We start from the raw sequence: 17960 nt of genomic DNA, 5'->3' as shown, positions 1-17960 counted from the left end.
CCTTCCCCACAGCCATCGGACTTATAAAAGACGCACCCCCCCCCCACTTTCCCCAAAATTTGGGGGGGGGGGGGGGGGGAGAGAAGTGCGTCTTATAGTCCGAAAAATATGGTATATATCTTGTTCTGTCTGGTTGACTAGTGACAGATTTTTAGTATTAAACTAATAAAAAGGTTTTTTTTTTTTTTAGATGTAATTTGGTCTAACCGTTTCATACACCTCTAAATTATTTTGCTTTGGTCTTTTCATAGACATCAGTGCAAATTGTTAGCTACGATTTATAGCTGACACCTACTCAATTTTGACGGCTATGCTTATGAGCTGTCAGGATCGTGCACTATACATGTATGGTGGGCAGATTGTGGAAATGCAGATCCTGAAATACCGTAAATGTATGGTGCATGTCATGAAGGGGTTAATGGGACTTTCACTGACCAAAGAATTTGGCCTCATAACTCCTCTAGTCAAGGGTTTTAGAAATGGCTACTTGTCCTTCTAAACCACTTAATTTCCTTTGCCATGTTACGCTAATTCATTACATATCACTATTTATGTTTACTAAGTTATAATGCATCTTTTAACATATTTAAAACTTTTTTCACCCATGTGGAGGCAGCAATCTCCTGCAAAACATCCTTATAGCAGGCAAAAGTCATCTCGATTGTCCTATGCTGTAGTATCCGGTGCATGCTCATTTCTCACCTGCATGGGGAGAATCCGTGCACATTTGTGTGTATGCTTTATCAGTTGGTGACATGTTACAAAAATAGATGTAAAATTAAAATCACATCCCCACACACCTAACTGAAATACATTATTAGGTAATGGGTCCGTTAGGTTAGCTGAAGGGTATGTGGCCACCCACTAACTGCAGCATTTATATATACTGGTGCTAGGGCCCTCCGTGTGCTACACAGGCCTGTAACTAGCAAATGCACAAGAAAACACTGACAACAACAAGTTACAACAGAAACATTTATTTCGATGTGATCAATATAAACGGGATGTTACTTTGCCTTCTGGCTCTGTGCTTGAGCCTTCAGTACTTTGACAACAATCTTCTGTTCCTCGATGAGGAATGCCCGCTTAATTCTGCAAAGAAAAAAAAATCTGCTTTACTAGCCATAGCATATGATACATAGCTTAAAGGGGTTATCCGGCTTATTTTGACTTTTTTTTATTAGTACCCTATTGGGCTACATTGGGGCAGGTAAGTAGATAGTGACCACTTACCTGCCCTGCTGTCAGCCCCTCTCCCCAGGCTCAGAGTGGTCATGTGACCGCTCCTGCTGCGATTTTGCTGCTTCCGGTCATTTCATGTCAACATGGGCAGGACCATGTTGACATGCAAATCTGGGACAGCATGTTGCCGCCCTGCTGGGCAGGTACAGTGCGTGGAGTCACCACCCCCTTCCCTGCACCCTCCCACACATTCCCCCGCACCCCGTACTATCCCCGCCCATGATGTCACCGCCAGCATCGGGCCCCCTGCTCAGGAGAGCAGGAGTGCCCGTGCAGTCTGTGTCCCGCTCCAGCCCCGCGGCTGCCTTCATTACAAGCTCAGCAGCTTCTCACCCTGCAGAGCTGGCAGCTGTGGGGGTGACGATCGCTGCCATCAGGATGTTAGATGAAATCATTACTTGCGGTGACGATCTTCGCTTCACTCCTGCGTCAGCGCTGTCACTGCTTTCTATGCCCGCTGCGTTCTCACGTCACTAGTGGTGACGTCACGGGTGATACTGCTGAGAACGCGACGGGCATATAAGGCAGTGACAGCGCTGACAGGAGTGAAGGGAAGATCGTCACAGCAGGTAATGATCTCATCTAAGCTACTGACAGCAGCGCTCGTCATCCCCTGCAGTGACCTGGGCTATTGATGTTAGCTCAGGTCACTGCATTACTCTCCCAGCCAATGGGGAACATTCTGTTCTTCATTGACTGGGACATTGACTATGGTATGGATGTCGTGGGACCCCTTTATTGGATTACTCCGGAATCTGATTTTATTGTTCTTTTCAATAAATTGGTGAAAGAGGGAATGTTTTTTTAAATAAAACTTTTTTTGTTTATTTTTTTTTTTTATTACTGACTGGGTTAATGATGTCGGGTATCTGATAGACGCGTGACATCACCAACTGCTGGGTTTGATGCCAGGTGACATTACACATCTGTCATCAACCCCATATATTACCCCGTTTGCCACCGCACCAGGGCAATGGGATGAGTTGGTGCGAAGCGCCAGGATTGGCACATCTAATGGATGCGCCACTTCTGGGGCGGCTGTAGCCTGCTATTTTTAGGCTGGGGAGTGTCCAATAACAGTGGACCTCCCTAGTCTGAGAATACCAGATCACAGCTGTCCGCTTTACCTTGGCTGGTGATCCAATTTGGGGGAGACCCCGTGTTTTTTGTTTTAAATTATTTAATTTAAAATAACAGCGTGGGGTGCCCTCAGTTTTGGATTACCAGCCAAGGTGAAGCTGCCAGCTGTGGTTTGCAGGCTGCAGCCGTCTGCTTTACCCTAGCTGGCTACAAATGTATGGGGGACCACACGGCTTTTTTTTTTTTAATTGTTTATTTTTTTGATAAATACAAGGCTAAGCACCCTTTAGTGCCACATGAAAGTCACTAAAGGGTGCCAGCTTAGAATATGCAGAGGGGTAGGACATTATATGTCTTTCTCATCTACCTACCTACGATTCTATCTATCCCTCTATTCATTCATTCATCCCTCTATCTCTGTCTCTATATCTTTCATCTCTATATCTACTCATCTATTTTTCTTGCTGCTTCCGTTTTTGCGGTCCGCAAAAAAAACGGAAGGCACACGGATGACACGGATGCATCCATGAAAAAATTGACCTTTTTTTGCGGACCGCAAAAGCGGAACGGTCATGTGAATGTAGCCTACATGTGTTCCCTATGGTGGTAGGGGGGTCGGTACAGAGCGCCGTGTGTGTGTGTGTGTGGGGGGGTTGCAGAGCCTGGTGTGTGTGTGTGGTGCAGAGCCCGGTGTGTGCGTGTGTGAGAGTGTGGCGCAGAGCCCGATGTGTGCGTGCGTTGTGTGCGTGCGGCGCAGAGCCCGATGTGTGCGTGCGTTGTGTGCGTGCGGCGCAGAGCCCGATGTGTGCGTGCGTTGTGTGCGTGCGGCGCAGAGCCCGATGTGTGCGTGCGTTGTGTGCGTGCGGCGCAGAGCCCGATGTGTGCGTGCGTTGTGTGTGGCGCAGAGCCCGATGTGTGCGTGCGTTGTGTGTGGCGCAGAGCCCGATGTGTGCGTGCGTTGTGTGTGGCGCAGAGCCCGATGTGTGCGTGCGTTGTGTGTGGCGCAGAGCCCGATGTGTGCGTGCGTTGTGTGTGGCGCAGAGCCCAATGTGTGCGTGCGTTGTGTGTGGCGCAGAGCCCAATGTGTGCGTGCGTTGTGTGTGGCGCAGAGCCCGATGTGTGCGTGCGTTGTGTGTGGCGCAGAGCCCGATGTGTGCGTGCGTTGTGTGTGGCGCAGAGCCCGATGTGTGCGTGCGTTGTGTGTGGCGCAGAGCCCGATGTGTGTGTGCGGCGCAGAGCCCGATGTGTGTGTGCGTTGTGTGTGGCGCAGAGCCCGATGTGTGTGTGCGTTGTGTGTGTGGCGCAGAGCCCGATGTGTGCGTGCGTGTTGTGTGTGGCGCAGAGCCCGATGTGTGCGTGCGTTGTGTGCGTGCGGCGCAGAGCCCGATGTGTGCGTGCGTGTGGTGTGTGTGGCGCAGAGCCCGATGTGGGGCTGATATTTCCAATGCTAGAGTGATAACAGGTCAGGTGCTGGGGCAGAATACTGACAGGGAATGTGTGTGCAGGGGGCGGGGCTGGACAGTGAGGCCGGGCGGTGCCAGCTGTGACTGAGGTTTAGCACAGGAAGTGGTCAGTGCTGGAGCAAAATGTAAACAAAGAGCTGCAGAGAATAAAGGGATAATTCAAGAGGAACAAAAGATAGAAAACAAAAAATAACAATGTAGGGGTGTTTTATATGACAATACAGCACAGAAACTCAAAATTTTTTGGTAAGCTAATGTCGGACAACTCCTTTAATATGATCAATGTATGCACACAAAAAAAAAAAAAGTCCAGGCATATAAAAGGTTTTAACAAATACGGGTTCAGTGGTTAGCATTGTTTGACAGTATTGGGGTAAAATCCAACCAAGGACAACATTTACATGGAGTAAGAAATATACTGATAGGAAGTTTAGATTGTGAGCCCCAGTGGGAACAGCAATGGCAATATCTGTAAAGCTCTGCAGAATATGATGGCACTATATAAGCAAAGCAAAAGAGAGAATTTTGTTACTTACCGTAAATTCTCTCTCTTATAGTTCCGTATTGGGAGACCCAGACCATGGGTGTTTAGCTTCTGCCTCCGGAGGACACACAAAGTACTACACTTAAAAGTGTAGCTCCTCCCTCTGAGCTTATACACCCCCTGGTAGCCAGTCCTAGCCAGTTTAGTGCAAAAGCTGAAGGAGAATAGCCACCCACAAGTAGAACCGAGTAAGAACCGGAACAACCGGAGACTCTGTCCACGACAACAGCCGGTGATAACACACGGAACAAGAAAATTGCCAACAGGCAACAGGGAGGGTGCTGGGTCTCCCAATACGGAACTATAAGAAAAAGAATTTACGGTAAGTAACAAAATTCTCTTTTTCTTTATCGTTCCTTTGGGATGCCCAGACCATGGGACGTTCCAAAGCTGTCCCTGGGTGGGAATAAACCGAAAAAACTAAGAAGTAGGCGGAGCCTAACTTCACAAGTGGGCGACAGCCGCCTGAAAGATGCGTCTGCCCAAGCTCGCATCTGCCGAAGCATGAGCATGCACTTGGTAGTGCTTCGAAAAGGTATGCAGGCTAGTCCAAGTGGCAGCCTGACAGACTTGTTGAGCCGTAGCCTGGTGCCTAAAAGCCCAAGAGGCACCGACAGCTCTGGTCGAGTGTGCTTTGATCCCCGGCGGGGGAGGCACCTGAGTACTCTGGTAGGCGTCCGAAATGGTCGATCTAATCCAACGGGCCAAGGTCGGCTTAGAAGCAGAGAGACCCTTGCGCCGCCCTGTGGTTAGCACAAAAAGAGAGGTGGACCGCCTAAGCGCAGCGGTGCGAGACACATAAATCTGGAGAGCACGCACCAGATCTAGAGTATGCAGCGCTTTCTCAAAGCGATGAACAGCCGGACAGAAGGAAGGCAAGGAAATATCCTGGTTAAGGTGGAAGGGAGAGACCACCTTAGGAAGAAAGTCCGGGGTCGGACGGAGAACTACCTTGTCTTGGTGAGAAACCAAAAAAGGTGACTCCGAGGAGAGCGCAGCCAAATCAGAGACTCTCCTGAGAGAAGTTATGGCAACTAGAAAGGCCACCCTTTGAGAAAGATGATACAAAGAAACCTCCCTAAGGGGCTCGAAAGGGGGTTTCTGCAATACCGTGAGGACCAAGTTAAGGTCCCAGGGATCCAAGGGCCGCCGATAAGGCGGAATGATGTGAGACGCACCTTGCATGAAGGTGCGGACCTGAGCCAGCCGGGCGAGACGCCGCTGGAACAGCACTGACAGAGCTGAGACTTGTCCCTTGAGAGAGTTGAGGGACAGTCCTAGCTGCAGACCGGACTGTAAAAAAGACAGAAGGGTCGGCAACGAGAATGGCCAAGGAGAATGGCCGGAAGAGCGACACCAGGACAGGAAAATTTTCCAAGTCCTGTGATAGATCTTGACGGAGGAAGACTTACGGGCCCGAGTCATAGTGGAGATGACTTCAGGAGGAATACCAGAAGCCGTCAAAATCCAGGACTCAAGAGCCACGCCGTCAATTTGAGTGCCGCAGAATTCGGGCGGAAAAACGGACCTTGCGAGAGTAGGTCTGGACGGTCCGGAAGATGCCACGGCATTTCTACGGACAGACGGAGCAGGTCTGGGTACCAAGCTCGCCTGGGCCAGTCTGGAGCAATGATTATAACCCGACGGCCCTCCATTCTGATCTTGCGCAGGACTCTGGGCAAGAGAGCTAGAGGGGGAAACACGTAGGACAGACGAAACTGGGACCAGTCTTGAACCAGAGCGTCCGCGGCGAAGGCCTGAGGATCGTGGGAGCGAGCCACGTAAACCGGAACCTTGTTGTGACGGGATGCCATTAGGTCCACGTCCGGAGTGCCCCACTTGCGGCAGATTGACTGAAACACTGCCGGGTGCAGGGACCACTCGCCACCGTCCACGGATTGACGGCTGAGATAATCTGCCTCCCAGTTTTCTACGCCAGGGATGTGGACTGCGGATATGGTGGACTTTGAGTCCTCCGCCCATTGAAGAATGCGTTGGACCTCCAACATTGCCAGGCGGCTGCGTGTCCCGCCTTGGTGATTGATGTAGGCAACCGCTGTCGCGTTGTCTGACTGGACTCGAATGTGCCTGCCCGCCAACAGGTGGTGAAAGGCTAGGAGAGCTAGAAGCACAGCTCTGGTTTCCAGCACATTGATTGAAAGGGCTGACTCGGACGGAGTCCAAGTGCCCTGTGCTCTGTGGTGGAGATGTACCGCTCCCCAGCTGGATAGGCTGGCATCCGTGGTGAGAATCACCCAGGACGGAGCCAGGAAGGAGCGCCCTTGGGACAGGGAGAGGGGTCGAGCCACCACTGAAGAGAGCTCCTGGTCCGTGGCGACAGAGCCACTAACCTCTGTAAGGAGGAAGGCCGTTTTTCCCAACAGCGGAGAATGTCCAGCTGCAGAGGACGCATGGAGGCCACCATTTGACCCAGCACCTGCATCAGACGCCTGAGGGTATAACGGCGGGGCCTCAGGAGAGAGCGCACCGCCAACCGGAGTGACAGCTGTTTGTCTAAGGGCAACTTCACAAGTGCCGGAAAAGTCTCGAACTGCATCCCTAGGTACGCGAGACTCTGGGTCGGAGTCAGAGTGGATTTGGGAAGATTGACAATCCACCCGAATTGGGCTAGGGTGGCGAGAGTGAGCGAAACACTCCGCTGACAGTCTGCGCTGGATGTACCCTTGACCAGAAGGTCGTCCAGATAAGGAAGCACTGCTAACCCCTGGAGGTGCAGGACCGCAATCACTGCCGCCATGACCTTGGTGAATACCCGAGGGGCTGTGGCTAACCCGAAGGGGAGAGCCACGAATTGGAAATGATCCTCTCCTATCGCAAAACGTAACCAGCGCTGATGTGACACTGCGATTGGCACATGTAGATAGGCATCTCTGATGTCGATGGACGCCAGGAACTCCCCTTGGGTCATAGAGGCAATGACTGATCGCAGAGACTCCATGCGAAAATGCCGCACCCGGACATGCTTGTTGAGAAGCTTGAGATCCAGGATGGGCCGGGAGGTACCGTCCTTTTTTGGAACTAGGAAGAGATTTGAGTAAAAACCTCTGAACCGTTCCTGAGCGGGAACTGGGACAATCACTCAGTTTGCCTGCAAGGACGCCACGGCCTGCGAGAAGGCGGCAGCCTTGGAACAGGGGGGAGTTGAGAGAAAAAAATCTGTTTGGAGGGCTGGAAGAGAATTCTATCCTGTAGCCGTGAGATATGATGTCTCTCACCCACTGATCGGAGACTTGCTTTAACCAAGCGTCGACAAAGTGGGAGAGCCTGCCACCGGATAAGGACGTGGCTGGAGCGGGCCGAGAGTCAAGAGGAGGCTGCCTTAGTGGCAGAACCTCCTGCGGTCTTCTGCGGACGTGCTTTTGGGCGCCAGTTGGATTTCTGATCCTTGGCTGAGTTAGCGGACGAGGCGGAAGGTTTAGAGGATGACCAGTTGGAGGAACGAAAGGAACGAAACCTCGATTGATTCCTACCCTGGGCGGGTTTCCTGGTCTTGGTTTGTGGCATGGAAGCACTCTTCCCGCCAGTAGCTTCTTTAATGATTTCATCCAGCTGTTCACCAAACAGCCGTGAACCAGCAAAAGGGAGCCCAGCAAGAAACTTCTTGGAAGAAGCATCTGCCTTCCACTCTCGAAGCCACAAAATCCTGCGGATAACAAGAGAATTAGCTGAAGCCACTGCAGTGCGGTGAGCAGCCTCTAGCATGGCAGACATGGCATAAGATGAAAAGGCTGAAGCCTGAGCAGTTAAGGCAACCATCTCGAGCATAGATTCCTTGGTGAGGGAATGCATCTCCTCTAGAGAAGCAGAGATGGCTTTGAGAGCCCACACTGCTGCAAAAGTCGGGGAAAACGCGGCCCCCGCAGCTTCATACACAGATTTGGCCAGAAGGTCAATCTGACGGTCAGTGGAATCCTTAAGTGAGGTGCCGTCAGCCACCGACACAACGGTCCGGGCTGATAGCCTAGACACCGGAGGGTCTACCCTTGGGGAGTGAGACCACTCCTTGACCACCTCAGGTGGAAATGGAAACCGGTCATCAGAACCACGCTTTGGAAAGCGTTTGTCAGGGCAGGCCCTGGGTTTGGTCACAGCGGTCTGAAAACTGGAGTGGTTAAAGAACACACTCTTCACTCTCTTAGGCGAGGTAAACTGATGTTTTTCTGCCAAAGAGAGTTGCTCCTCTGACACTGGCGGATTGAGATCCAGCACAGAATTAATAGAAGCAATCAAATCACTAAGATCTGAGTCACCCTCAGAGAAATCGAAGGGATACATAGCCTCCGAGCCCCCAGTGAGGGCATCCTCCTCATCTTGAGAGTCAGCTCTTGAGACAGAGCCGTGGGATGGGGAGGGGGAGGAAACCCTGCGCCTTCTCTTAGAAGGACGGGGTCTGGGATCAGATGATGAATCCTCCGTGAGCTCCGATGGACGGAGGTCAGAGGATAGGAGTCCTCTCTCAAGAGTATTAGAGGCACCCTGTGAGGGGGGCTGATGCATATTCATCAAAGTCCTGGACAAAAGCCCCATGGACTCAGCAAATGACTGGGATCTGGACCTAGAAAAGGACTCTACCCAGGCCGGGGGTTCAATCACAGGTGCAGCAGTAGCCTGAGAGACCACTGGGGGTTAGACTCCAGGCTGTGGCACCGCCAAGTTGAAGCAGACATCACAATGTGGATAGGTGCTCGGATCAGGCAGCAGGAGCTTACATGCAGTGCATGCAGAATCAAGCTTTAGAGCCTTGCTTCTTGTGTGAGACATGCTGCTGGAGTGGGCACAGCTTCTACAAAGAGAATGAACCCCAGAGAGTATATACAGAGGTCCACAACCAGACACCGGCTGTGGCTTACCAGACCGCTGAGCGCGGTGTTGTGTGCCCTCCAGATCCCGAAGCCCGGTCCCCCAGTCGCAGCACCTCAGCAGAGATGCAGAATGTCCCAGAGCAGAGTGAACTCTGCCTGAGAAGAGGGCGTTCCTATAAAAGAGCGGGAACTGGAGGGCTATAGAGACCTGCAGGGAAGGAGGGACGCCAAAGCAGAGGGGAGTGTCCCTCCCCTGTGTAGAACTGCTGCCGGGAGGAGCCGAACCTGTCCCTCTGCATGAGTGACATGCGAGGGCAGGAAAATGAAACTAGGCCTCCGGCGAAGCCGGGGCCTAAATTTAAGCGGCGAGGCCGACAAGCAGGCACCATCGGCGCGGTTCTCAGGCAAAAGCTAGAGAACCCGCCGGAAAAGTTAAAACAATCACATACAGCATACTCTCCCCTTACAATAAAGAACCGGGACCCCCAACATAAACGTCTCAGGTACTTAGCTGCTGAGACGCAGGGCCATGTCCCTGGGGATGAGTGCTCCGGTCCAACAGAATCCTCAAGGGGCTGTGGATGGAGACCGGACTCCTGCCAGGCATGGAGACCGTGCTGGCTCCCACTTCAAGCCAGAGCCCAGAAGGGATGGTGAAGGAGCGCGGCATGTAAGGCTGCAGCCTTGTAAATCAACCTTAACAACACCGCCGACACAGTGGGGTGAGAAGGGACATGCCGGGGGTCCAGACGTGGACCCGCTTTTCTTCAAACTCTTTCCAAAAGTCAAACAAATCAGATGAGAATGCATGTGTGGATGTATGCCTCCTGACACAAAGCAATAAACTGGCTAGGACTGGCTACCAGGGGGTGTATAAGCTCAGAGGGAGGAGCTACACTTTTAAGTGTAGTACTTTGTGTGTCCTCCGGAGGCAGAAGCTAAACACCCATGGTCTGGGTCTCCCAAAGGAACGATAAAGAAATACTAAAATAATAAAAAAAAGGAAAGATTTACTAAGACTAGTGCACCCATTTCCCAGAAGAGATGTATGGCTTAAAGTCCTCAACATGGTGAAAAAAATATTTCCTCAAATTGATCTTAAAATTGAACCTAGTGAAACATTATCCCATTCCCTACATGTGACATGACTGTATATCACACACTGAGTGTTATGGAGAGCGCTCAGGAGCTGAACACACAAAATACCTGGGAAATGCAGGATGATACATAGCCAATGTCCTCCTGTATGGAGCTTGCTCAGATCACTGCTGTATAATTAAACACCACACTCAATCACTGACAACTATCTAAAAACCCAGATAGCTGTGCGCATCAGCCCACAGCATTGGTTGGAACAGCAGCGAGAGGTCCCCCAATGAAAACACATTAGCCCTCTCTTGTGAAGCTCAGCTTGTGCCTGGGTTTCATAGGGGAACATAGTTTAGCCACATTTTCTATATTCACCTATATCCAGCGCTGCTGTCTTCAGCTCTCTGCTGTCTCCTGCTTCTGACCCCCACTCATTATGCTCATTGAATATTCACTGAATCTCGGACCTGGAAGCAGGAGCATCTTAGGGGACAGGTGAGTATCCAGCAAGTAGTGTGTGTGCAGTGACATCCAGGAAGTAATGAGAGTTCCCAATAAACTCTGATGACACCCCCACGACACATCGGGTGTCATGATGGTGACTTCACGGGTTCATCAGAATTCATTGGGAACTCTGATGACCTTCTGGAGTCACTGTACACACACTGCTTGCTGAATACTCACCTGTCACCGGCAATGATGTCCCCGGCGATGCTCTTGCTTCCAGGTCCGAGATGCAGTGAATATTCAATGAGGAATAAGCAGGGGTCAGAAGCAGAAGACAGTAGAGCCGAACACAGTATCGCTAGATACAGGTGAATATAGAAAATCTTTTTATTTCAGAGACGTGTTTTCTTTGGTATGTGTCACACGGATCACATCAGTGTGAAATCCGTGTGACACCCATGATGCCAGACAGAAAAAATGGACATGTCTCTTTGTACGTGCGGGGCCACACCGTCCGTGTGACAACACGGACACGTGTAACTCCAGAGAATAACATGGGTACGTGGCATCTGTGTTAAAAACGAATGCCACACGTATCTGAAACTGTGAGATCTGGAAACCATATAGGTTTGAGCATGACTGATGAATGAACCCGTGACAATGCATCCCAAAAAGTGGTGTCCATATCCGAGGGTATACTGACATGTCTGAACAGAACTGGACTGCTGCCTAGACATGTTACCAGGGATAATTAACATTTTCAGTGTATAAATCATGTGTTTGCATGTTAATAAATTTCTTTTGTGTTACCTCGATTATTATTGAAGCTATGATTTTGCACCACCCTTTGAATGTCCCTATATGTGCACGGACTGTGCCACAAACGTTCTAGGAGAATAACCTGGCTGTGCTGACTGCTGCTGCCTGTGTGATGCTATCCTAAGGCATCAAGTGATTGATACGACAGCACAGAGAAGACAGCAGTTAAATCTCAAATTCAAGACAGTCTGAAGAAAAGCAATCATGAGGCTGCCCTGAGGACCTAGTATGTGAGGGACGCAATGAAGTGGAGGTGTAAAGAGATTTAAAACAAAACAAAAACAACACCACAACATTGCCAAAGTGTTTCCTAAGATGTAGGTTATATAAGTGAGCGTTACTGACCACATGATAGCGTCCAAACAACCTTACCTGTCACGAACACATTTTGCGCACATGGAACCACCATATGCTCTGCTGACGTGCTTCTTGGTCTTTGACAGCCTCATGAGCACTTTGGGTCTAACTGCTCGGATCTGAAGAAAAGTAAAGATACCAAATTATTACAATTACACAATCCGAATAAACACGGTCAGCAAAGGTTAGACCCTGCTTGGGGGGGGGGTCAGTGGCAGCTGGTGTGTAGAGGGGCATTCTGGCACACTGTACATAAATGCACCAGGTACAATGCATCAGCTAGTGCAGCATGCTCCATTTACTGAACTTCTGCACTTCTTGCCACAGTAGACAAAGCTTCCTTCCCAGAAGGTACTGCAAATCAGGCATACACAGTAGACAAAGCTTCCTTCCCAGAAGGTACTGCAAATCAGGAATAAACATGTCTAACAATTTCACAACTGCGTTTCATGACAAACACGGATTTGTAAAAACAAATTAACTGGGAATCTGTCAGCAGGTTTGTAGGATAATGATCATGATGTAGGCAGACATCCTGAATCCAACGATGTATCATTAAGTTTACTTGGTGCAGTGGTTCTGACACTGAGGTTTTAGATTTAGTAATGCAGCAGAGCTGACAGATCCGACCCCGTCCACACCAGGCTCTGTATACAAATTCTATAGACAGTGAGGAGCTGCGAATCACAGGAGGATACCTGCCGGACTTGGGCTCATGCGCGGTGTCCAAGAAATGATAAGCTACTGGTGCTAAAACAAGACCTTGACAAGAGAGGCATTGCTGTATTCCATGTTTTAAGCCTTACATCATGTTGTATTCAGATTACATAGCAAAAACGTGCAGACAGTTTCCCTTTAAACAGAAGCACTGGCATCAGCAAGTGTGTGCAAACTCTACCAATTTAGGTGCCATCATTGAATGCTCAGTCTCATCTCTATCAATGGGTGACAAGTGTCTCACCACCACCACCATACTAACTTATGACCAGTAATGGATCAGAACTTTTCTCAGCTATTATCACATTTTACCATCAGCAACTATTTAAAAAAACAGAAGCAAAACCACAGAAATGAGCAGCACAGCTGTTAGAACAAGTGTAATACGTAGGTGCATAATCGCACTGTGGCTATTAACAGACAAATCCTATGATAAAAGCAAAATTCGCAAACACACTGCAGTAGGCAAATACTAAATAACATTGGGTACTTAGGTGACAATTTAGATCAAAAGAGTGTAAAATCCATCCCTATGCGACAAGCTGCAATAAATCAGGATGGTCCCTAACTTTTAGTAACTGACCTCTCTACATGCCAGCAGGCTTAACATACAAGATAAGGCAGAAAAGGGGTTAATGCTGCGCATCAGCCAAATGAAGACGTATAATGTTGATGAAGATGAGTATTCTTTTATTTCATAGGTCTACGCGTTTCAAGGTGACAACCTCTTCCTCAGGACCAATGCATCAACAACAAGTACAACATACATGAAGATGACAGATATATATACACACAACTGATGGAAAGAAACGCCCACTGAAAGAAAAAAAAAAAAAAAATCAGTGGGAAGATCCTCCAACTGCATGACATGGCAAATTCATAGTAGTACATCAAATTCACATATATTCAAGGATAACATATTATTATGCAAAAAATAAATAAATCTATAAACGTTAATAAAGAAAAATAAATATAATATAATTATTTTATTTTATTTTTATTTATTTTTATTTTTCTTTATTAACGTTTATAGATTTATTTATTTTTTGCATAATAATATGTTATCCTTGAATATATGTGAATTTGATGTACTACTATGAATTTGCCATGTCATGCAGTTGGAGGATCTTCCCACTGATTTTTTTTTTTTTTCTTTCAGTGGGCGTTTCTTTCCATCAGTTGTGTGTATATATATCTGTCATCTTCATGTATGTTGTACTTGTTGTTGATGCATTGGTCCTGAGGAAGAGGTTGTCACCTTGAAACGCGTAGACCTATGAAATAAAAGAATACTCATCTTCATCAACATTATACGTCTTCATTTGGCTGATGCGCAGCATTAACCCCTTTTCTGCCTTATCTTGTATGCTCATCCACGTGGGGCTGCAGCAGACGCCATTATCTCATGCGCACTAGTGGTTGTGACTGTCACAACTGATCCAGGTGAGTGTATATTTTCCAGGTATACCCCACTGATCACTTTGGTGTTACACTATCAGCGCTCCTTATTTTCAGATCTATAAGCAGGCTTAACATAGACAGGGGTAGCACAGGACCCAGATGTGATCGATTTCACACCTGCCCATGGAAAGCTATATAGACAAAATGCACAGCCCAAAAAGGGGGAGTCACACACACCCCTGTATGCACAACGCTCTGCCCCCCTCCTATTTTGAGGCTGCTAGCACATAGCCAGGTGACTTACTAGAGTTTGAGACCACCCTGATTGGGTACACCTTGTTACGGTGGGATGGCTTTTACATGCTTTTGATAAAACAGTGTCAACTACGTATCCTGTTATTTACATACACCACTGTTATGTAATTTCTTACTGTTTTTATCCTAGGTTCTGTTTATAAAATATATATGGACACTTACACCACGAAGTCTTCCAGGGCAGATGCCACATGCAGATTTGGGGGCTTTGCCAACTTTCTTGGTGTACAGATAAACAATTCTGTTTCCTGGTGTTCGAGACCTAGAAACAACACAATCCATAAACTCCTCAGCATCAGGATATAACAGTGACTTAGATTACCGGGTACTTTGTAACACTTACAGCCGGGTCTTGTTGGAGGCTGTGTTGTAGGACAGCCTACGACGGTATGTCAGGCGCTGAACCATGCTTTAATATCTACAAAGGAATATAGACAGGTCAAACATTGCCAAATAGTCACCTTCTCCTGGTGCCAGCCCATAGCACATAAGACTCGGGTGTCATTACTACCAAATTATGCAAGTACATGTGCCACAGTCAGCATCATATCGCAATATTGTATCTTGTAGGCACTTTATGGCAATTAGTGGGGTTTTCAGGCCAAGGCTCAGTATTTGCAGGAGCAGAATAATGCTAAATTTTAAGTATACACGCCTTGCAGGTATAACCAGGGCACAGCACCACAGGGGCCGGCACACGGGTATAAGCAGGGGGCACAGCACCACAGGGGCCGGCACACGGGTATAACCAGGGCGCACAGCACCACAGGGGCCGGCACACGGGTATAACCAGGGCGCACAGCACTACAGGGGCCGGCACACGGGTATAACCAGGGCGCACAGCACTACAGGGGCCGGCACACGGGTATAACCAGGGCGCACAGCACTACAGGGGCCGGCACACGGGTACAGCCAGGGCGCACAGCACTACAGGGGCCGGCACACGGGTACAGCCAGGGCGCACAGCACCACAGGGGCCGGCACACGGGTACAGCCAGGGCGCACAGCACCACAGGGGCCGGCACACGGGTACAGCCAGGGCGCACAGCACCACAGGGGCCGGCACACGGGTACAGCCAGGGCGCACAGCACCACAGGGGCCGGCACACGGGTACAACCAGGGCGCACAGCACTACAGGGGCCGGCACACGGGTATAACCAGGGCGCACAGCACTACAGGGGCCGGCGCACGGGTATAACCAGGGCACACAGCACTACAGGGGCCGGCGCACGGGTATAACCAGGGCACACAGCACTACAGGGGCCGGCGCACGGGTATAACCAGGGCACACAGCACTACAGGGGCCGGCGCACGGGTATAACCAGGGCACACAGCACTACAGGGGCCGGCGCACGGGTATAACCAGGGCACACAGCACTACAGGGGCCGGCGCACGGGTATAACCAGGGCACACAGCACTACAGGGGCCGGCACACGGGTATAACCAGGGCACACAGCACTACAGGGGCCGGCACACGGGTATAACCAGGGCACACAGCACTACAGGGGCCGGCACACGGGTATAACCAGGGCACACAGCACTACAGGGGCCGGCACACGGGTATAACCAGGGCACACAGCACTACAGGGGCCGGCACACGGGTATAACCAGGGCACACAGCACTACAGGGGTCGGCACACGGGTATAACCAGGGCACACAGCACTACAGGGGTCGGCACACGGGTATAACCAGGGCACACAGCACACTGGTATAACCAGGGCACACAGCACTACAGGGGCTGGTACACGGGTATAACCAGGGCACACAGCACTACAGGGGCCGCTACACGGGTATAACCAGGGCACACAGCACTACAGAGCCTGTCGCACGGGTATAACCAGGGCACACAGCACTACAGGGGCCGGCACATGGGTATAACCAGGGCACACAGTACTACAGAGCCAGGCACACAAATATATTCAGCACTACAGACCCCAGCACATGGGTATAACCAGGGCATACAGTAATCAGGGGCTGGCACACAGGTATAAACAGGGCACACAGCACTACAGAGCCGGGCACACTGATATATCCAGCACACGGGTATATCCAGCACTACAGAGCCCAGCACACAGCACTACAGGGGTCAGCACATGGGTATATCCATCACACAGTACTACAGAGCCCAGCACACAGCACTACAGGGGCCAGCACACGGGTATATCCATCACACAGTACTACAGAGCCCAGCACACAGCACTACAGGGGCCAGCACACAGGTATATCCAGCACAGCACTACAGAGCCCAGCACACAGCACTACAGGGGCCAGCACACAGGTATATCCAGCACAGCACTACAGAGCCCAGCACACAGCACTACAGGTGCCGACACACGGGTATATCCAGCACTACAGAGGCCTGCACACGGGTATATCCAGCACTACAGGCGCCGACACACGGGTATATCCAGCACTACAGAGCCCAGCACACAGCACTACAGGGGCCGGCACACGGGTATATCCAGCACTACAGAGCCCAGCACACAGCACTACAGAGCCCAGCACACAGCACTACAGGGGCCTGCACACGGGTATATCCAGCACTACAGGCGCCGACACACGGGTATATCCAGCACTACAGAGCCCAGCACACAGCACTACAGGGGCCGGCACACGGGTATATCCAGCACTACAGAGCCCAGCACACAGCACTACAGGGGCCTGCACACGGGTATATCCAGCACTACAGGCGCCGACACACGGGTATATCCAGCACTACAGAGCCCAGCACACAGCACTACAGGGGCCGGCACACGGGTATATCCAGCACTACAGGGGCCGGCACACGGGTATATCCAGCACTACAGGGGCCGGCACACGGGTATATCCAGCACTACAGGGGCCGGCACACGGGTATATCCAGCACTACAGGGGCCGGCACACGGGTATATCCAGCACTACAGGGGCCGGCACACGGGTATATCCATCACACAGTACTATATCCAGGAGATACCGGTACTCAGAGACGAGGTTGACGTCACACACGGCCTATGGAGGAGGGCGGCAGCTCCACTATAGCAGAAGCCCTCACCTCTGCGGCCGCCACAATGCTCCGAATTGTACTGAACAAACTTCATAAATACAACTATGCTCAAGTACTATCAGATCTCCCCAACACCAGGGCGGCCCCGGCAGACATGTGCGATATAATCTGGAGCAGGATTAACACGGATTCACTGTGGCGGCGAACACTGAGCAGCGGCCATACCTGGTGCCGCCGTCACCGGAAGAGAAAGGAAGGAGGGCAGGAAGGAGCCGTGTGCAGGAATCACTGCCGGCCACGCCCACTCTGCTCTGCGGCCACCGTAGAAAGACCGGAAATGGCTACGAAGCCGCGGAGGGAACATGTCTAGTGGGAGGGAGTGTGGGCGCTGAGTGGTCGGTGACGTAGGAGCATAGTCTGGGAAGTGTGTGCCGCCCCGCGCCGGAACAATGCCTTTTTTTTTTTTTTTTTTTTTTTTTTTAAACTTCCTTTCATTCATGTGGCCGCGCTCAGTGTTGCCTCCTGTGACATGACGGACAGTGCAGGCTGCTGCGCGCTTGCAGACCCTTGGAATACGCAGAGCGTTTCAGGCTGGGCCGCCCTAGCAGTACGCGGTGTGTACTGGATGCCGCCTATTCCCTAGCAGCATAGGAGTCCGTGCCTCCATGCAGTGCCGG

General features: G+C 50.6%; 1 protein-coding gene across 1 annotated transcript; it reads right to left on the bottom strand.

The window, feature by feature from the left end:
• Positions 1-961: 961 nt before the first annotated feature.
• Positions 962-17541, bottom strand: RPL34 (ribosomal protein L34). Its single transcript, XM_075336402.1, has 5 exons — positions 17509-17541; positions 14641-14715; positions 14460-14559; positions 11880-11983; positions 962-1092 (listed from the first exon to the last, which is right to left on the bottom strand). The coding sequence occupies exons 2-5, from the start codon at positions 14703-14705 to the stop codon at positions 1008-1010; spliced, it is 354 nt and encodes a 117-aa protein (XP_075192517.1). The 5' UTR covers positions 14706-14715; positions 17509-17541; the 3' UTR covers positions 962-1007.
• Positions 17542-17960: the final 419 nt, after the last annotated feature.

This window comes from Anomaloglossus baeobatrachus, chromosome 1 (assembly GCF_048569485.1).
Source record: "Anomaloglossus baeobatrachus isolate aAnoBae1 chromosome 1, aAnoBae1.hap1, whole genome shotgun sequence".
NCBI classification, from domain to species: Eukaryota; Metazoa; Chordata; class Amphibia; order Anura; family Aromobatidae; genus Anomaloglossus; species Anomaloglossus baeobatrachus.
The sequence above is the reverse complement of the archived record's forward strand: the minus strand, read 5'-3'. Positions and strand labels throughout refer to the sequence as shown.

Bases quoted from the DNA above. Each gene is read 5' to 3' on its own strand.
- RPL34 (XM_075336402.1), bottom strand. From the start codon at position 14,705: ATGGTTCAGCGCCTGACATACCGTCGTAGGCTGTCCTACAACACAGCC. The intron at 14,560-14,640 runs GTAAGTGTTACA...TGTTGTTTCTAG, and splicing joins GCCTCCAACAAGACCCGGCT to GTCTCGAACACCAGGAAACA. The intron at 11,984-14,459 runs GTAAGTGTCCAT...ACTTTTCTTCAG, and splicing joins GCCCTGGAAGACTTCGTGGT to ATCCGAGCAGTTAGACCCAA.